Source organism: Panulirus ornatus, chromosome 23 (assembly GCF_036320965.1).
Source record: "Panulirus ornatus isolate Po-2019 chromosome 23, ASM3632096v1, whole genome shotgun sequence".
NCBI classification, from domain to species: Eukaryota; Metazoa; Arthropoda; class Malacostraca; order Decapoda; family Palinuridae; genus Panulirus; species Panulirus ornatus.
Window position 1 is genome coordinate 17,120,093 of NC_092246.1, and position 16,736 is coordinate 17,136,828.

The following is a 16,736-nucleotide window of genomic DNA, read 5'->3' on the forward strand; positions in this document are numbered from 1 at the left end:
AGACCCAGCCGTAGTTCAAGGGAAACCTTGGAGGGGTCAAAAGAGTCAATCTTAACTTGTGAGGCCATGACGAAACTCTTAATAGATCCTGGGCGAATAAGACATGCAGGAAGGTAGGTCTCACCCTGGAACAGTTTAGGGGAGAGGTGCCACCACCAGGGAAAGAGAAAAGTAAACAGTTGGATGGAGCTGCTCCTTGCATCCCCAAATTGATCCTGCCCTCTGTCAACGCCAAGCCATCTCATCCTCGTCGCCATTTGTAATCAAAAACTATTCAGCAAAGATGGGCGAGTCGAGGAACAGCAGTGTGCTGGGGAAACCATCAAATAAACAACGAGTGCATGGGAAGCTGGCTAGCATGACGTAACAGTGTTGTCGTCTGCATAAAATGCTTTGGCGGGGAATTCAAATGTCACTATGTCTGCTGGGTGTTACCCATGGCTGTGTCTGCCAAAAAGAGGAAAACGAACTCATCCCAAGTTATCTTATCATAAATATCCGAAGAAGAAAAAGATAAGCAAGTCCGTGGTTGTTGCTATTTACCTACAAATTACAAATAAGGAAGATTATAACAAATTTCATCATAGCCAAGATTATTTCTAATGTCAACAGGCAAGGTTCACATATTTATGAGATAACCATAAAGCTATCTTGTCTTTTATAAAACAGAGACATAGGCTAGGTAGGTGGGTAGTTTTAGATATTTCCAGTAAAATGAGAAACCTAACTTGGTTTTAGCAAGAACAGGTTCAGTATTCCTAAAGTATCATGTATAGTACTCTACATAATATTTAATTATTCGCAACTTTCTTGGTTGTACAAGTATTACAGATGTGTTGCACCAGCATTACTATGTATTGATTGACACTGTTACAATGATTGCAGGTGTCTTAGATGGAAAGAAGCTACTACAAGCATGACAACACAAGACCTCCACCAACATTTCCGCATATGCAGCCATTATTTTTCTGCAAAGACCTACATGAATGAAAGAAGACTTCACTGTGATGCCTGTCCCGATCAATACTTAGAAATTATTCTAAATTACTAACCTATTTGTATCTTATCTCATATGTAGAAAATATTCTACAGTGAATATGTGTATATTCTAAAATCCAACACCAAGTGAAATGTATTTGAAACTTTTAGGAAGCTATTAATAACAGGAGAATGCATACTGTATTTCAAATAATGTTCAACATAGCAAAGTGCGTAGGAAATATGTGAGTGCAGTGTTTATGTACACTATGCAAAATGTATATAATGGTATTAGTTTACAGATAACTTTACTAGCACTAAGAGCATTAACTACATAAAGCAAAGCAACTCATTTCACACCACTAATAAAGTATTAGAAGATAATTTAGGCAAGCATTATTGTTTTATAAAGGATATATTTTCATTTCAAAAAGTAATGCAAGTGGGAACAATACTTCCACTGACCTAATTTTTTTAAATGCAGTTAAGGCTGCATACGTCTGTGAGCAGCAACTGCATAGAGGATGCCATTCCATTTCTAAATACAATGAAGTTTACAGTTCCATTGCTCAAAGAAGCTCCTATTCAGCCTGCATTTACTATTGATGAAGATGAAATGGCTGGAATAATTGCCAATATCTCTGAAACCTAAAGTACCATAGTGAAACTTCATAGGATGCCTTCACTTCTGCAATGATTTGTTGGAAGATACTACCACTTGGAGCCAGTCGCTTCTTGAGCACTGCTTATTTACGCTTGAAAAAGTTAAGATCTTTGCCTTTGAATTTCAGATGAGGTTTCTCCAGATGTCGAGTGAGAAGGCTTGGCTTCACTGAATCATTACCCATTGTGTTTTGACAAAGTACACACTGTGGAATATCAATACCATTGCTTATTAGGGATGTAGATCCCAAGTGTAAGTCGAAGAAAGAAAATGTAAGTTTATTATCAATAACTAAAACAAATGTGAGGACACTGAATTTTCTTGATTAATAACAAATGTATTTATGATTGTGTTTATGTACATGTTTGGAGAGAGAGAGAGAGGGTCGAGTGTGGTGGTTGTTGTTGTCTGTGGATGAAATACGCTAAGTGGTAACTCATTCGACCGACTCAACGAGAATCATAATTGGAGGAAATAATTTTTTTTCTTAGCATGCAATGACTGTTGTTAAGATATAAGTAACAAAATTCTTAGTCCTAAACTTGAATATCTGAGAGTAATAAAGACAAAATATAGTTCAAAATTCAAGGTTAATCTATTCCGTATTTTTATTCTCTTCCCGTATTTAAAAATGTCTCGTTTGATTCTACTACGTAATTTTTTGCTTGCCAATCTTATATATATAGCATTGTATGTATGCTTAGTAGTCTTATCTTGATTGCAAACTTTACTTTCATTTGCTCCCTAGAAACATTTGATACATCCCATTCCTAAGAAGGGTGACCGTTCTGATCCCTTTAACTATTGTCCTACTGCTTTGATATTTACTATATCCAAAGTCTGAATCCTCCCTCAACTCCCATATCCTTAAACACCTCGAAAAACACAGTCTTCTCTCTGATCACCAGTACGGCTTCCTTAAGGCGAGATCCCCTTGTGATCTTTCCTATCTTGCTAATGTCTGGTCATCATTCCTGAAAGATTTTGGGGAGTCATATGTAGTTGGCCTTGACACATCTAAGGCTTTTGACAAGGTGTAGCATCGGGGTCTCATTTCTAAGCTCCCCTCTTTTGGCTTTCGTCCCTCACTTTGCTCCTTCATATCTAGCTTCCTCTCCGGCCGATCTATCTCTGTAGATGTCGATGGATCAGCCTCCCCATTTTCTCCATCAACATTGGTGTCCCTCAAGGTTCTGTCCTGTCCCCTTCACTTTTTTTCTTTCTTTTACGATTTCCTCTCCTTCACAAATGATCCATTGCACCCATACACTGACCAATAAACACTGCATTCATCCATATCCTTCAATTCTGCTCCCTCTTCTCTCACTCAATAAGCTCAGACTTGGACAGGATATCTCAGTGGGGTACACAAAATCTTGTTAGTTTGGTGCCTCCAATGTCCAATTGCTACCCATCTGTCTATCGAAAACTCCTGGAAACTCACTTCTTTGACGGTTCTGTAATTCCACTTCTTGACTAAATGAACATACTTAGTAATACCGTAACATTCACTCAGTCTTGGAAACCTCACATGACGAGAATAGCTGAGTCTGCCTTTAAAAAAGGGGTGTCCTGTTTAGATGTCGAAACTTCTCTTCTGAACACTTGCTCCGTTTATACAAGGGATTGATTCGTCCTTGTATGGAGTGCTGCTCTCACATTTAGGGTGGTTCTAGCTCTGTATCCTTACATGACAGAGTCGAGTCGAAAGCGATTCGACTTATAAACTGTCTCAGTTTCATAATCCTCTCTATAATCCAATTAAGGTCCGGCCTTGATGTAGACTTTTGTCCATGGCTGGAGCCTTCATCAAAAAAATCCTGCTGACGGAAAAACAAATATATATATATATATATATATATATATATATATATATATATATATATATATATATATATATATATGTGTACGTGTAGGAAGAGAGGAAAGTGATTGGTTCTCAGTGAATGTAGGTTTGCGGCAGGGGTGTGTGATGTCTCCATGGTTGTTTAATTTGTTTATGGATGGGGTTGTTAGGGAGGTAAATGCAAGAGTCCTGGAAAGAGGGGCAAGTATGAAGTCTGTTGGGGATGAGAGAGCTTGGGAAGTGAGTCAGTTGTTGTTCGCTGATGATACAGCGCTGGTGGCTGATTCATGTGAGAAACTGCAGAAGCTGGTGACTGAGTTTGGTAAAGTGTGTGGAAGAAGAAAGTTAAGAGTAAGTGTGAATAAGAGCAAGGTTATTAGGTACAGTAGGGGTGAGGGTCAAGTCAATTGGGAGGTGAGTTTGAATGGAGAAAAACTGGAGGAAGTGAAGTGTTTTAGATATCTGGGAGTGGATCTGTCAGCGGATGGAACCATGGAAGCGGAAGTGGATCATAGGGTGGGGGAGGGGGCGAAAATTTTGGGAGCCTTGAAAAATGTGTGGAAGTCGAGAACATTATCTCGGAAAGCAAAAATGGGTATGTTTGAAGGAATAGTGGTTCCAACAATGTTGTATGGTTGCGAGGCGTGGGCTATGGATAGAGATGTGCGCAGGAGGATGGATGTGCTGGAAATGAGATGTTTGAGGAAAATGTGTGGTGTGAGGTGGTTTGATCGAGTAAGTAACGTAAGGGTAAGAGAGATGTGTGGAAATAAAAAGAGCGTGGTTGAGAGAGCAGAAGAGGGTGTTTTGAAATGGTTTGGGCACATGGAGAGAATGAGTGAGGAAAGATTGACCAAGAGGATATATGTGTCGGAGGTGGAGGGAACGAGGAGAAGAGGGAGACCAAATTGGAGGTGGAAAGATGGAGTGAAAAAGATTTTGTGTGATCGGGGCCTGAACATGCAGGAGGGTGAAAGGAGGGCAAGGAATAGAGTGAATTGGAGCGATGTGGTATACAGGGGTTGACGTGCTGTCAGTGGATTGAATCAAGGCATGTGAAGCGTCTGGGGTAAACCATGGAAAGCTGTGTAGGTATGTGTATTTGCGTGTGTGGACGTGTGTATGTACATGTGTATGGGGGGGGGGGGTTGGGCCATTTCTTTCGTCTGTTTCCTTGCGCTACCTCGCAAACGCGGGAGACAGCGACAAAGTATAAAAATATATATATATATATATATATATATATATATATATATATATATATATATATATATATATATCTTTTTTTTTTTTTTAATTTTCCAAGGGAAGGAACAGAGAGGGGAGCCGGGTGAGGATGTTCCCTCGGAGGCCCAGTCCTCTGTTCTTAACGCTACCTTGCTAACACGGGAAATGGCGAATAGTTTGAAAACATATATATATATATATATATATATATATATATATATATATATATATATATATATATATATATATATCCATGGGGATAGGGGAGAAAGAATACTTCGCACGTATTCCCTGCGTGTCGTAGAAGGCGACTAAAAGGGAAGGGAGCGGGGGGGGGGCTGGAAATCCTCCCCTCTTGTTTTTTTTTTTTTTCCAAAGAAGGAACAGAGAAGGGGGCCAGATAAGGATATTCCATCAAAGGCCCAGTCCTCTGTTCTTAACGCTACCTCGCTAATGCGGGAAATGGCGAATAGTATGAAAAAAGAAAAAAAAAATATATATATATATATCTTGGGAGCCTTGAAGAATGTGTGGAAGTCGAGAACATTATCTCGGAAAGCAAAAATGGGTATGTTTGAAGGAATAGTGTTCCAACAATGTTGTATGGTTGCGAGGCGTGGGCTATGGATAGAGTTGTGCGCAGGAGGGTGGATGTGCTGGAAATGAGATGTTTGAGGACAATGTGTGGTGTGAGGTGATTTGATCGAGTAAGTAATATAAGGGTAAGAGAGATGTGTGGAAATAAAAAGAGCGTGGTTGAGAGAGCAGAAGAGGGTGTTTTGAAATGGTTTGGGCATATGGAGAGAATGAGTGAGGAAAGATTGACCAAGAGGATATATGTGTCGGAGGTGGAGGGAACGAGGAGAAGTGGGAGACCTAATTGGAGGTGGAAAGATGGAGTGAAAAAGATTTTGAGTGATCGGGGCCTGAACATGCAGGAGGGTGAAAGGCGGGCAAGGAATAGAGTGAATTGGATCGATGTGGTATACCGGGGTTGACGTGCTGTTAGTGGATTGAATCAGGGCATGTGAAGCGTCTGGGGTAAACCATGGAAAGTTGTGTGGGGCCTGGATGTGGAAAGGGAGCTGTGGTTTCGGGCATTATTGCATGACAGCTAGAGACTGTGAACGAATGGGGCCTTTGTTGTCTTTTCCTAGCGCTACCTCGCACACATGAGGGGGGAGGAGGATGGTATTCCATGTGTGGCGGTGTGGCGATGGGAATGAATAAAGGCAGACAGTGTGAATTGTGTGCATGGGTATATATGTATGTGTCTGTGTGTGTATATATTTGTGTACATTGAGATGTATAGGTATGTATATTTGCGTGTGTGGACGTGTATGTATATACATGTTCCCTTGCGCTACCAGGCAAACGTGGGAGACAGCGACAAAGCAAAAAATATATATATATATAAATATATATATATATATATATATATATATATATATATATATATATATATATATATTTTTTTTTGCTTTGTCGCTGTCTCCCGCGTTTGCGAGGTAGCGCAAGGGAACAGACGAAAGAAATGGCCCAACCCACCCCCATACACATGTATATACATACGTCCACACACGCAAATATACATACCTACACAGCTTTCCATGGTTTACCCCAGACGCTTCACATGCCCTGATTCAATCCATTGACAGCACGTCAACCCCGGTATACCACATCGCTCCAATTCACTCTATTCCTTGCCCTCCTTTCACCCTCCTGCATGTTCAGGCCCCGATCACACAAAATCTTTTTCACTCCATCTTTCTACCTCCAATTTGGTCTCCCTCTTCTCCTCGTTCCCTCCACCTCCGACACATATATCCTCTTGGTCAATCTTTCCTCACTCATTCTCTCCATGTGCCCAAACCATTTCAAAACACCCTCTTCTGCTCTCTCAACCACGCTCTTTTTATTTCCACACATATCTCTTACCCTCACGTTACTTACTCGATCAAACCACCTCACACCACACATTGTCCTCAAACATCTCATTTCCAGCACATCCATCCTCCTGCGCACCACTCTATCCATAGCCCACGCCTCGTAACCATACAACATTGTTGGAACCACTATTCCTTCAAACATACCCATTTTTGCTTTCCGAGATAATGTTCTCGACTTCCACACATTCTTCAAGGCTCCCAGAATTTTCGCACCCTCCCCCACCCTATGATCCACTTCCGCTTCCATGGTTCCATCCGCTGCCAGATCCACTCCCAGATATCTAAAACACTTCACTTCCTCCAGTTTTTCTCCATTCAAACTCACCTCCCAATTGACTTGACCCTCACCCCTACTGTACCTAATAACCTTGCTCTTATTCATATTTACTCTTAACTTTCTTCTTTCACACACTTTACCAAACTCAGTCACCAGCTTCTGCAGTTTCTCACATGAATCAACCACCAGAGCTGTATCATCAGCGAACAACAACTGACTCACTTCCCAAGCTCTCTCATCCCCAACAGACTTCATACTTGCCCCTCTTTCCAAAACTCTTGCATTCACCTCCCTAACAACCCCATCCATAAACAAATTAAACAACCATGGAGACATCACACACCCCTGCCGCAAACCTACATTCACTGAGAACCAATCACTTTCCTCTCTTCCTACACGTACACATGCCTTACATCCTCGATAAAAACTTTTCACTGCTTCTAACAACTTGCCTCCCACACCATATATTCTTAATACCTTCCACAGAGCATCTCTATCAACTCTATCATATGCCTTCTCCAGATCCATAAATGCTACATACAAATCCATTTGCTTTTCTAAGTATTTCTCACATATATATATATATATATATATATATATATATATATATATATATATATATATATATATATATATATATATATATATATATATATATATAATTGAACGTCAGCAAAAACAATACCTCCTGGCGCATATAACTACATATAAATGTTTATGTGAGAAGTGATAAAAGTAATTGACAAATATGAGTACGTTTCACATGACTTTTTTTTAACGCAGCCTTGCTCACAAATGACACCAGCGAACCTCACACGACTGGTTCTTGTGGGCAACTGAAGCAAAGAGCTGATGGCTACCTTCATATGAATCTCTAGAGAGGCTAGGCTAGAATGATTGTTATGAGTCTATTAATTTTGAAGTGCTACTTACATACTTGTAACATTGTAACATGAAAGAAAGGGGGAGGAGAGCTTGCCTTGATTTGTAATGGTGTTCTATATTGCTTATATTCTACGTTACTTTTGGTGAACACTGTACAGCAGTGTACACAATGGTTATACTCTCAGATCCCCTGAGATGCGAATGTACTCCCTAGGGGTAAATGTACTACAGGTTGGGAACTCTTGCAGTGTACAGGGATAATCAGGAACCAAACTGAAAGTAATGTACAATGTAACAAATTTAGATTCATACAAGCGATAGTGTTACTGGCTAATTTTCAGCTCAAGATGAGGTCCATGAGGACAAAAGCAAAGCCTGTATAATGCCATTGTTCATGGATCGAGTAGCGAGGGAGGTATAGTGAGGGTCTTGGAGAGAGGAACGGTGTCTTTTGAGAGTGTGGAATGGGGGCTGGGAAGCGAATCTCTTTTGGGTTGAGTTAGTTGTTGAAAGCAGATGACACGGCTCTGGTGGCAGACTCGAATGAGAAACTGGTTATCTGAGTTAGAGCTGGTGAGAAACGAGGAACAAAAGTAAAGGTAATGAGGTTTTAGCATGGAAAAGAGACTTCAGTCTGTGTATGAGTTTGAACTGAGAGAACCTGGAGATAATGAAGTGTTTTAGCTACCTGTTAGTGGACTTAGCTGCGGATGGAACGAAGGGAGCTGATGTGAACCATAGGGTGGGTGAGGGGCATAAAGACCAGGGTGCGTTAAGGAGTGTGCCGAAAGAGGTCACTGTCTTTGAGGGCAACGATAGGTATGTTTCGTGGTATAGTAGTCCTGACGGTGGTGTACGGGAGAGAGCCGTAGGCCCTGAATCCAAAAGTATGAATGTGGATGGATCTATCTCAGGTAAAATGCCTGAGGACAGTATGTTGTGTGAGGCGAATCGATCGACCTAGGAATGACACTTGTGAGGGGAGGAGTGTGGCAGTAAGCCAAGTATGTTAGGGAGCTGAGCAGGTTTTGGTGAAGCTGTTTGGACCTGCGGGAGGAAAGAGACGAGACTGACCAAGAGGATGCAAGCCTCAGAAGTGGAGGGAATAGGGAAGAAGAGGGTTGGAAGGGGACAGAAGAAGAGGCAGTAGGAAGGGATGAAGTGAATGATGTTTTGAAGCGGTGGAGCTGAACACGCAGGAAGGACACGTCAGGAACTGACGAAAGTGATTTTTTAATGGCAATTCATGATTTGTATTAATGTTATTTTTTGAACTACTACACTGTTTTGTTATTCTAACTTATCAGTTATTGGTACAATTTTCCCTTATCGGAAGGATATATAAAGTGGTTAGTAGTGTCGTAACTGGACAAACAAATTTCGTTTTCTTTAATTATGCACTAGAGTTGTCCAACATTTAATGTCATAAGCCAGTAAGTTCGTTATGCACATCATGCAACCAAAAGTTCTGTGAAGATCAAAGATCATGATAATCAAATCTCATCAGAATTAACAGATTAATCTCTTCTCGTCTTCTTCCAAAACTGGGTCACTGGCTATAACCATAGCTTTCCATCTAAATCAGAAAACTAGGCTCGTGACACCATTAAGTGATCGACGGTCGTTAAGCTAAAAGCTAAGTGCCTCTCTGTTTTTGTCGTAACGACTACCTTCTAAGTATTACACAGATTTCATGGCAAACTCTCTCGACTGTGTTCATAATGTTCTTGGGGGGGTTTCGTAAGAGAATCTAGTGTACAGTATCTTGAAGGTTTCCAGCGGAGAACTACATGTGAACTGGAAGAAGGTAGACCCTATTCAACCGATAAATGAATAACGGTTTACTGAATTCAGGCAGCCGCTCTGCTGAAAATACGCAGCTATAGGAAATTATATCCCCTGGGGATAGGGGAGAAAGAATACTTCCCATGTATTCCCTGCGTGTTGTAGAAGACGACTAAAAGGGGAGGGAGCGGGGGGCTGGAAATCCTCCCCTCTTGTTTTTTTTTTTTAATTTTCCAAAAGAAGGAACAGAGAAGGGGGTCAGGTGAGGATATTAACCCAGAGGCCCAGTCCTCTGTTCTTAACGCTACCTTGCTAATGCGGGAAATGGCGAATAGTTTGAAAGAAAGAAAAAGAAGGAAATTACAGAATGGGGGAGAGAGAGGTAGCATAATAATGACTAATAACAAAAGAACTTAAGAACAAGGTGGGGTTGGATACCTCATAATACTTCAATCAGTTTAACCATAACATATGACAACAAGGAACCTCTTAACCATGGGAAAAGATTTCTGGCCCATCTTTATGTAGTCTGGAAAATACATGTGATTTTCGCCCACTCATAAATCAAACTCATCAACAAGAGAGTCATATGGTCAGACGTTCCAATAGTGAAATAGACAAACTCATGCAGTTGAGTTCAAGAAATGTCGAGGTACTAATTCTTACAGAGTTTAAAAAGGATTACTTTCTCGAAGAAATATAAAACAACGCAATACGTTCATCTCTACAAATAAGAATTTCACATATCTACTACTGGAGATAATCTGACCACAATTTCTTTTTTTTTTTTCAGTTTCAAAAGCCATCCTTATTTTGTCGACCCGTTAAAACATGGCGTGTTACCCCTGCATGTCATGCATGAACATAAAAGGATTCCTGGAATTGTACAAACCACTTAGATTAGCTTTTGCGTTAGGATCAGAGTTTACATATTAACTCTTTAACTACTTCATCGATAAAACAGATCCGAACAAGAGATCAATTTTACTGAAAAAAAGACCCCTTCCCGTCCCCTTATGAAGAAAGGCTTTTGTTTCCACTTTTGTTTTGCACCAGATTTTGTTCTTGTTTGCTGCAGCTTTTGGCCATTACCTCCCCCGAGCCTCGAGCCCAAAATACTCCTTCCATCCATCACTCTTACTGTAGCCTCACTTGCTCATAACCTCTCCCGCCGTCCTCCTAACCACCTTCACAGCCGTTCCCGCCAACCTCACAGTCACACCCACACTCCTCGAACCCTCACAGCCACACCCAAACCCCCTCTAACCCTCACATCCACACCCAAACCCCTCGAACCCTCACAGCCACACCCACCCACACCCTTCGAAACCTCACAGCCACACCCAAACCCTCTCTAACCCTCACAGCCACACCTACACCCCTCGAAACCTCACAGCCACACACACACACCCCTCAAACTCTCGAAGCCACACCCACACCACTCGAACCTACTCACAGCGACTGAACCTGAGCCTGTTTGTACCTTACGTGCGCCTACACAGGTAAGGATGTCTTGGTCGTACAGGCACTGGGTCAGGGGGTGTTGTACTGATACCTCATGTGGCTGAGGCCCAAGGGAAGTGGGCATTTGGTCAGTGGCAATGTACTACTTTACGACCCAGTTAATTGGCGGGGCGGGACATCGTCCTGGGTGGGGCCATGAGACATTGAAAAGGAATCTGGTCACCACTTACCTTGTCACGGGTAGGACGGTGGAACAGTGAAAAAGTATCTGATAACCATCCTTTTCCATCTAGGTGGAACGGGGAATCATTGGAAGGTAGCTGGTCGCCACTTACGGCGTGTTTGGCTGGATGGAATAGTGGAACATATCAGGCAAGCAGTGGCCTTAGGCTGGGCGGGACGGTGGAACATATAGGACCTGGTCAACCGTCCCTGGATGAGTGGGACGGCGGAACGTTGGGACGCTCACCAGTCCGTGGCTGGGTGGAACGGTGGAACAGTGTAAATGACTAGTGAGGACTTACCTGAAGCTGACTGAAGTGAGAGGTACGTGGTCATCACCCACCTGAAGCTGGGCGGCACGCAAGGTAATCATCACCTACCTGGAACTGAGCGGTGGGGTGGAACAACGGAACGGCAGGGGTGCAGCGAGGAGTGGAGAACCGATGAGATGGACGGAGAACTGCGACATTGCTGGCGAGATAAAGAAGGAAAGTATGGGTCGAGAGGCGAGGCAAGTGCGTCACAAGATAACCACATGATAGCGAGTAAGGCCTGTGTCATCCGTGTAAAGTCATTATACACTTCCCTTTCATCGTAACTAACCTCGTCCACTACACATTCTCCGAAATGTTTGGCAATAATAGGAAGACCTATCTACAATAAAACTTTATAATAAATCTGAATATATCAATACAAGTGCTTTGAAAAATATTCCAAAAAAAAAGAGATTATAGGAAAGGTAAAGTTTTAAGATACATTCATGAAAAAGAACATATTCATGTTTCGTAAGATTTGATTTTACCAAGTGGTGAAGAGGGAGTTTAAGAAGAGGGGATAATTGTTAGATTCTTTTCAAGGAATCCATAAAATTCAACATATTTCACTGAAAACTTATGAAAATAGCTCTCAAACTCCCAATGAAGTCCTCATCATCCAAAATTACAAGTCCACTGAGGAATATTCGCAGAAGAAATGCAGAGATACCTACAGATCTAGTTAACTGAATTATCGTAAAATATCTATCACTATACATAACCTGGGGAGCCCCTTTATGGGAATTTTGCAGATTGCAGGCTGCGCTACAGTCAGAAGTAGGGAAATGATGGATTTCTTCTGGAGCAAGAAGCTACTCCACGAAGCTGTACTTCCCCTTTCGTCAAATGACGATAGTACAACCTTGCCGAAGGTGCCTTTTCACTCGCAGTGTGGGCACAAACAAGAGGAATTCGGTAACCATATATATATATATATATATATATATATATATATATATATATATATATATATATATATATATATATATATATATATTATCCCTGGGGATAGGGGAGAAAGAATACTTCCCACGCATTCCTCGCGTGTCGTAGAAGGCGACTAAAGGGGACGGGAGCGGGGGGCCAGAAACCCTCCCCTCCTTGTATTTTAACTTTCTAAAAGGGGAAACAGAAGAAGGAGTCACGCGGGGAGTGCTCATCCTCCTCGAAGGCTCAGATTGGGGTGTCTAAATGTGTGTGGATGTAACCAAGATGAGAAAAATGGAGAGATATGTAGTATGTTTGAGGAAAGGAACCTGGATGTTTTGGCTCTGAGTGAAACGAAGCTAAAGGGTAAAGGGGAAGGGTGGTTTGGGAATGTCTCGGTAGTAAAGTTAGGGGTTAGTGAGAGGACAAGAGCAAGGGAGGGAGTAGCACTACTCCTGAAACAGGAGTTGTGGGAGTATATGATACAGTGAAAGAAAGTAAACTCTAGATTGATATGGGTAAAACTGAAAGTTGATGAAGAGAGATGGGTGATTATTGGTGCATATGCACCTGGTCATGAGAAGAAAAATCATGAGAGGCAAGTGTTTTGGGAGCAGCTGAATGAGTGTGTTAGTGGTTTTGATACACAAGACCGGGTTATAGTGATGGGTGATTTGAATGCAAAGGTGAGTAATGTGGCAGTTGAGGGAATAATTGGTATACATGGGGTGTTCAGTGTTGTAAATGGAAATGGTGAACAGCTTGTAGATTTATGTGCTGAAAAAGGACTGGTGATTGGGAATACCTGGTTTAAAAAGCGAGATATACATAAGTATACGTATGTAAGGAGGAGAGATGGCCAGAGAGCGTTATTGGATTACGTGTTAATTGACAGGCGCACGAAAGAGAGACTTTTGGATGTTAATGTGCTGAGAGGTGCAACTGGAGGGGTGTCTGATCATTATCTTGTGGAGGCGAAGGTGAAGATTTGTAGGGGTTTTCAGAAAAGAAGAGATAATGTTGGGGTGAAGAGAGTGGTGAGAGTAAGTGAGCTTTGGAAGGAGACTTGTGTGAGGAAGTACCAGGAGAGACTGAATACAGAATGGAAAAAGGTGAGAACAAAGGAGGTAAGGGGAGTGGGGGAGGAATGGGATGTATTTAGGGAAGCAGTGATGGCTTGCGCAAAAGATGCTTGTGGCATGAGAAGCGTGGGAGGTGGGTTGATTAGAAAGGGTAGTGAGTAGTGGGATGAGGAAGTAAGATTATTAGTGAAAGAGAAGAGAGAGGCATTTGGACGATTTTTGCAGAGAAAAAATGTAATTGAGTGGGAGATGTTTAAAAGAAAGAGGCAGGAGGTCAAGAGAAAGGTGCAAGAGGTGAAAAAGAGGGCAAATGAGAGTTGGGGTGAGAGAGTATCATTAAATTTTAGGGAGAATCAAAAGATATTTTGGAAGGAGGTAAATAAAGTGCGTAAGACAAGGGAGCAAATGGGGACTTCAGTGTAGGGGGCTAATGGGAAGGTGATAACAAGTAGTGGTGATGTGAAAAGTAGATGGAGTGAGTATTTTGAATGTTTGTTGAATGTGTTTGATGATAGAGTGGCAGATATAGGGTGTTTTGGTCGAGGTGGTGTGCAAAGTGAGAGGGTTAGGGAAAATGATTTGGCAAACAGAGAAGAGGTAGTAAAAGCGTTGCGGAAGATGAAAGCCGGCAAGGCAGCAGGTTTGGATGGTATTGCAGTGGAATTTATTAAAAAAGGGGGTGACTGTATTGTTGACTGGTTGGTGAGGTTATTTAATGTATGTACGATTCACGTTGAGGTGCCTGATGATTGGTGGAATGCTTGCATAGTGCCTTTGTACAAAGGCAAAGGGGATAAGAGTGAGTGCTCGAATTACAGTTTGTTGAGTATTCCTGGTAAATTATATGGGAAGGTATTGATTGAGAGGGTGTAGGCATGTACAGAGCATCAGATTGGGGAAGAGAGGTGTGGTTTCAGAAGTGGTAGAGGATGTGTGGATCAGGTGTTTGCTTTGAAGAATGTATGTGAGAAATACTTAGAAAAGCAAATGGATTTGTACGTAGCATTTATTGATCTGGAGAAGGCATATCATAGAGTCGATAGAGATGCTCTATGGAAGGTATTAAGAATATATGGTGTGTGAGGCAAGTTGTTAGAAGCAGTGAAAAGTTTTTATCGAGGATGTAAGGCATGTGTACGAGTAGGAAGAGAGGAGAGTGATTGGTTCTCAGTGAATGTAGGTTTGCGGCAGGGGTGTGTGATGTCTCCATGGTTGTTTAATTTGTTTATGGATGGGGTTGTTACGGAGGTGAATGCAAGAGTTTTGGAAAGAGGGGCAAGTATGCTGTCTGTTGTGGATGAGAGATCTTGGGAAGTGAGTGAGTTGTTGTTCGCTGATGATACAGCGCTGGTGGCTGATTCATGTGAGATACTGCAGAAGCTGGTGACTGAGTTTGGTAAAGTGTGTGAAAGAAGAAAGTTAAGAGTAAATGTGAATAAGAGCAAGGTTATTAGGTACAGTAGGGTTGAGGGTCAAGTCAATTGGGAGGTAAGTTTGAATGGAGAAAAACTGGAGGAAGTAAAGTGTTTTAGATATCTGGGAGTGTATCTGGCAGCGGATGGAACCATGGAAGTGGAAGTGAATCATAGGGTGGGGGAGGGGGGGGGAGAAAATTCTGGGAGCCTTGAAAAATGTTTGGAAGTCGAGAACATTATCTCGGAAAGCAAAAATGGGTATGTTTGAAGGAATAGTGGTTCCAACAATGTTGTATGGCTGCGAGACGTGTGCTATGGATAGAGTTGTGCGTAGGAGGGTGGATTTGCTGGAAATGAGATGTTTGAAGACAATATGTGGTGTGAGGTGGTTGGATCGAGTAAGTAATGTAAGGGTAAGAGAGATGTGTGGAAATAAAAAGAGCGTGGTTGAGAGAGCAGAAGAGGGTGTTTTGAAATGGTTTGGTCACATGGAGAGAATGAGTGAGGAAAGATTGACCAGGAGGATATATGTGTCGGAGGTGGAGGGAACGAAGAGAAGTGGGAGACCAAATTGGAGGTGGAAAGATGGAGTGAAAAAGATTTTGAGTGAGTGGGGCCTGAACATGCAGGAGGGTGAAAGGCGTGCAAGGAATAGAGTGAATTGGAACGATGTGGTATACCGGGGTCGACGTGCTGTCAATGGATTAATCCGGGGCATGTGAAGCGTCTGGGGTAAACCATGGAAAGGTTTTTGTGGGGCCTGGATGTGGAAAGGGAGCTGTGGTTTCGGTGCATTATTACCTGACAGCTAGAGACTGAGTGTGAACGAATGGGGCCTTTGTTGTCTTTTCCTAGCGCTACCTCGCACACATGAGGGGGAAGGGGAATGATATTCCATGTGTTGCGGGGTGGCGATGGGAATAAATAAAAGCCAGACAGTATGAATTATGTACATGTGTATATATGTATATGTCTGTGTGTGTATATATATGTGTACATTGAGATGCATAGGTATGAATATTTGCGCGTGTGGACGTAGCGCAAGGAAACAGACGAAAGAATGGCCCAACCCACCCACATGCACATGTATATACATACATGTCCACACACAGCACATATACCTACCTATACATCTTAACGTATACATATATATACACACAGACTTATACATATATACACATGTACATAATTCATACCGTCTGCCCTAATTCATTCTCGTCGTCACCCCGCCACACATGAAATGACAACCCCCTCCCCCCTCATGTGCGCGAGGTAGCGGTAGGAAAAGACAACAAAGGCCACATTCGTTCACACTCAGTCTCTAGCTGTCATGTATAATGCACAGAAACCACAGCTCCCTTTCCACATCCAGGCCCCACAAACCTTTCCATGGTTTACCCCAGACGCTTCACATGCCCTGGTTCAATCCATTGACAGCACGTCGACACCGGTATAACACATCATTCCAATTCATTCTATTCCTTGCACGCCTTTCACCCTCCTGCATGTTCAGGCCCCGATCACTAAAAATCTTTTCCACTCTATCTTTCCATCTCCAATATGGTCTCCCACTTCTCCTCGTTCCCTCCACCTCTGACACATATATCCTCTTGGTCAATCTTTCCTCACTCATTTCTCCATGTGACCAAACCATTTTAAAACACCCTCTTCTGCTCTCTCAACCACACATCTCTCTTACCC

The 16,736-nt window shown here is 42.2% G+C and overlaps 1 protein-coding gene across 2 annotated transcripts in view; it reads right to left on the bottom strand.

Moving 5' to 3' along the window:
• LOC139756824 (solute carrier family 22 member 7-like) overlaps nucleotides 1-16,736 on the bottom strand; it is an 87,155-nt gene that overhangs the window by 59,437 nt on the left and 10,982 nt on the right. For both annotated transcript variants that reach the window (XM_071676645.1, XM_071676646.1), the window contains exon 2: nucleotides 11,678-11,768. In XM_071676645.1, the coding sequence (XP_071532746.1) occupies nucleotides 11,678-11,768 (91 nt within the window). The remainder of the gene's footprint in view (nucleotides 1-11,677; nucleotides 11,769-16,736) is intronic.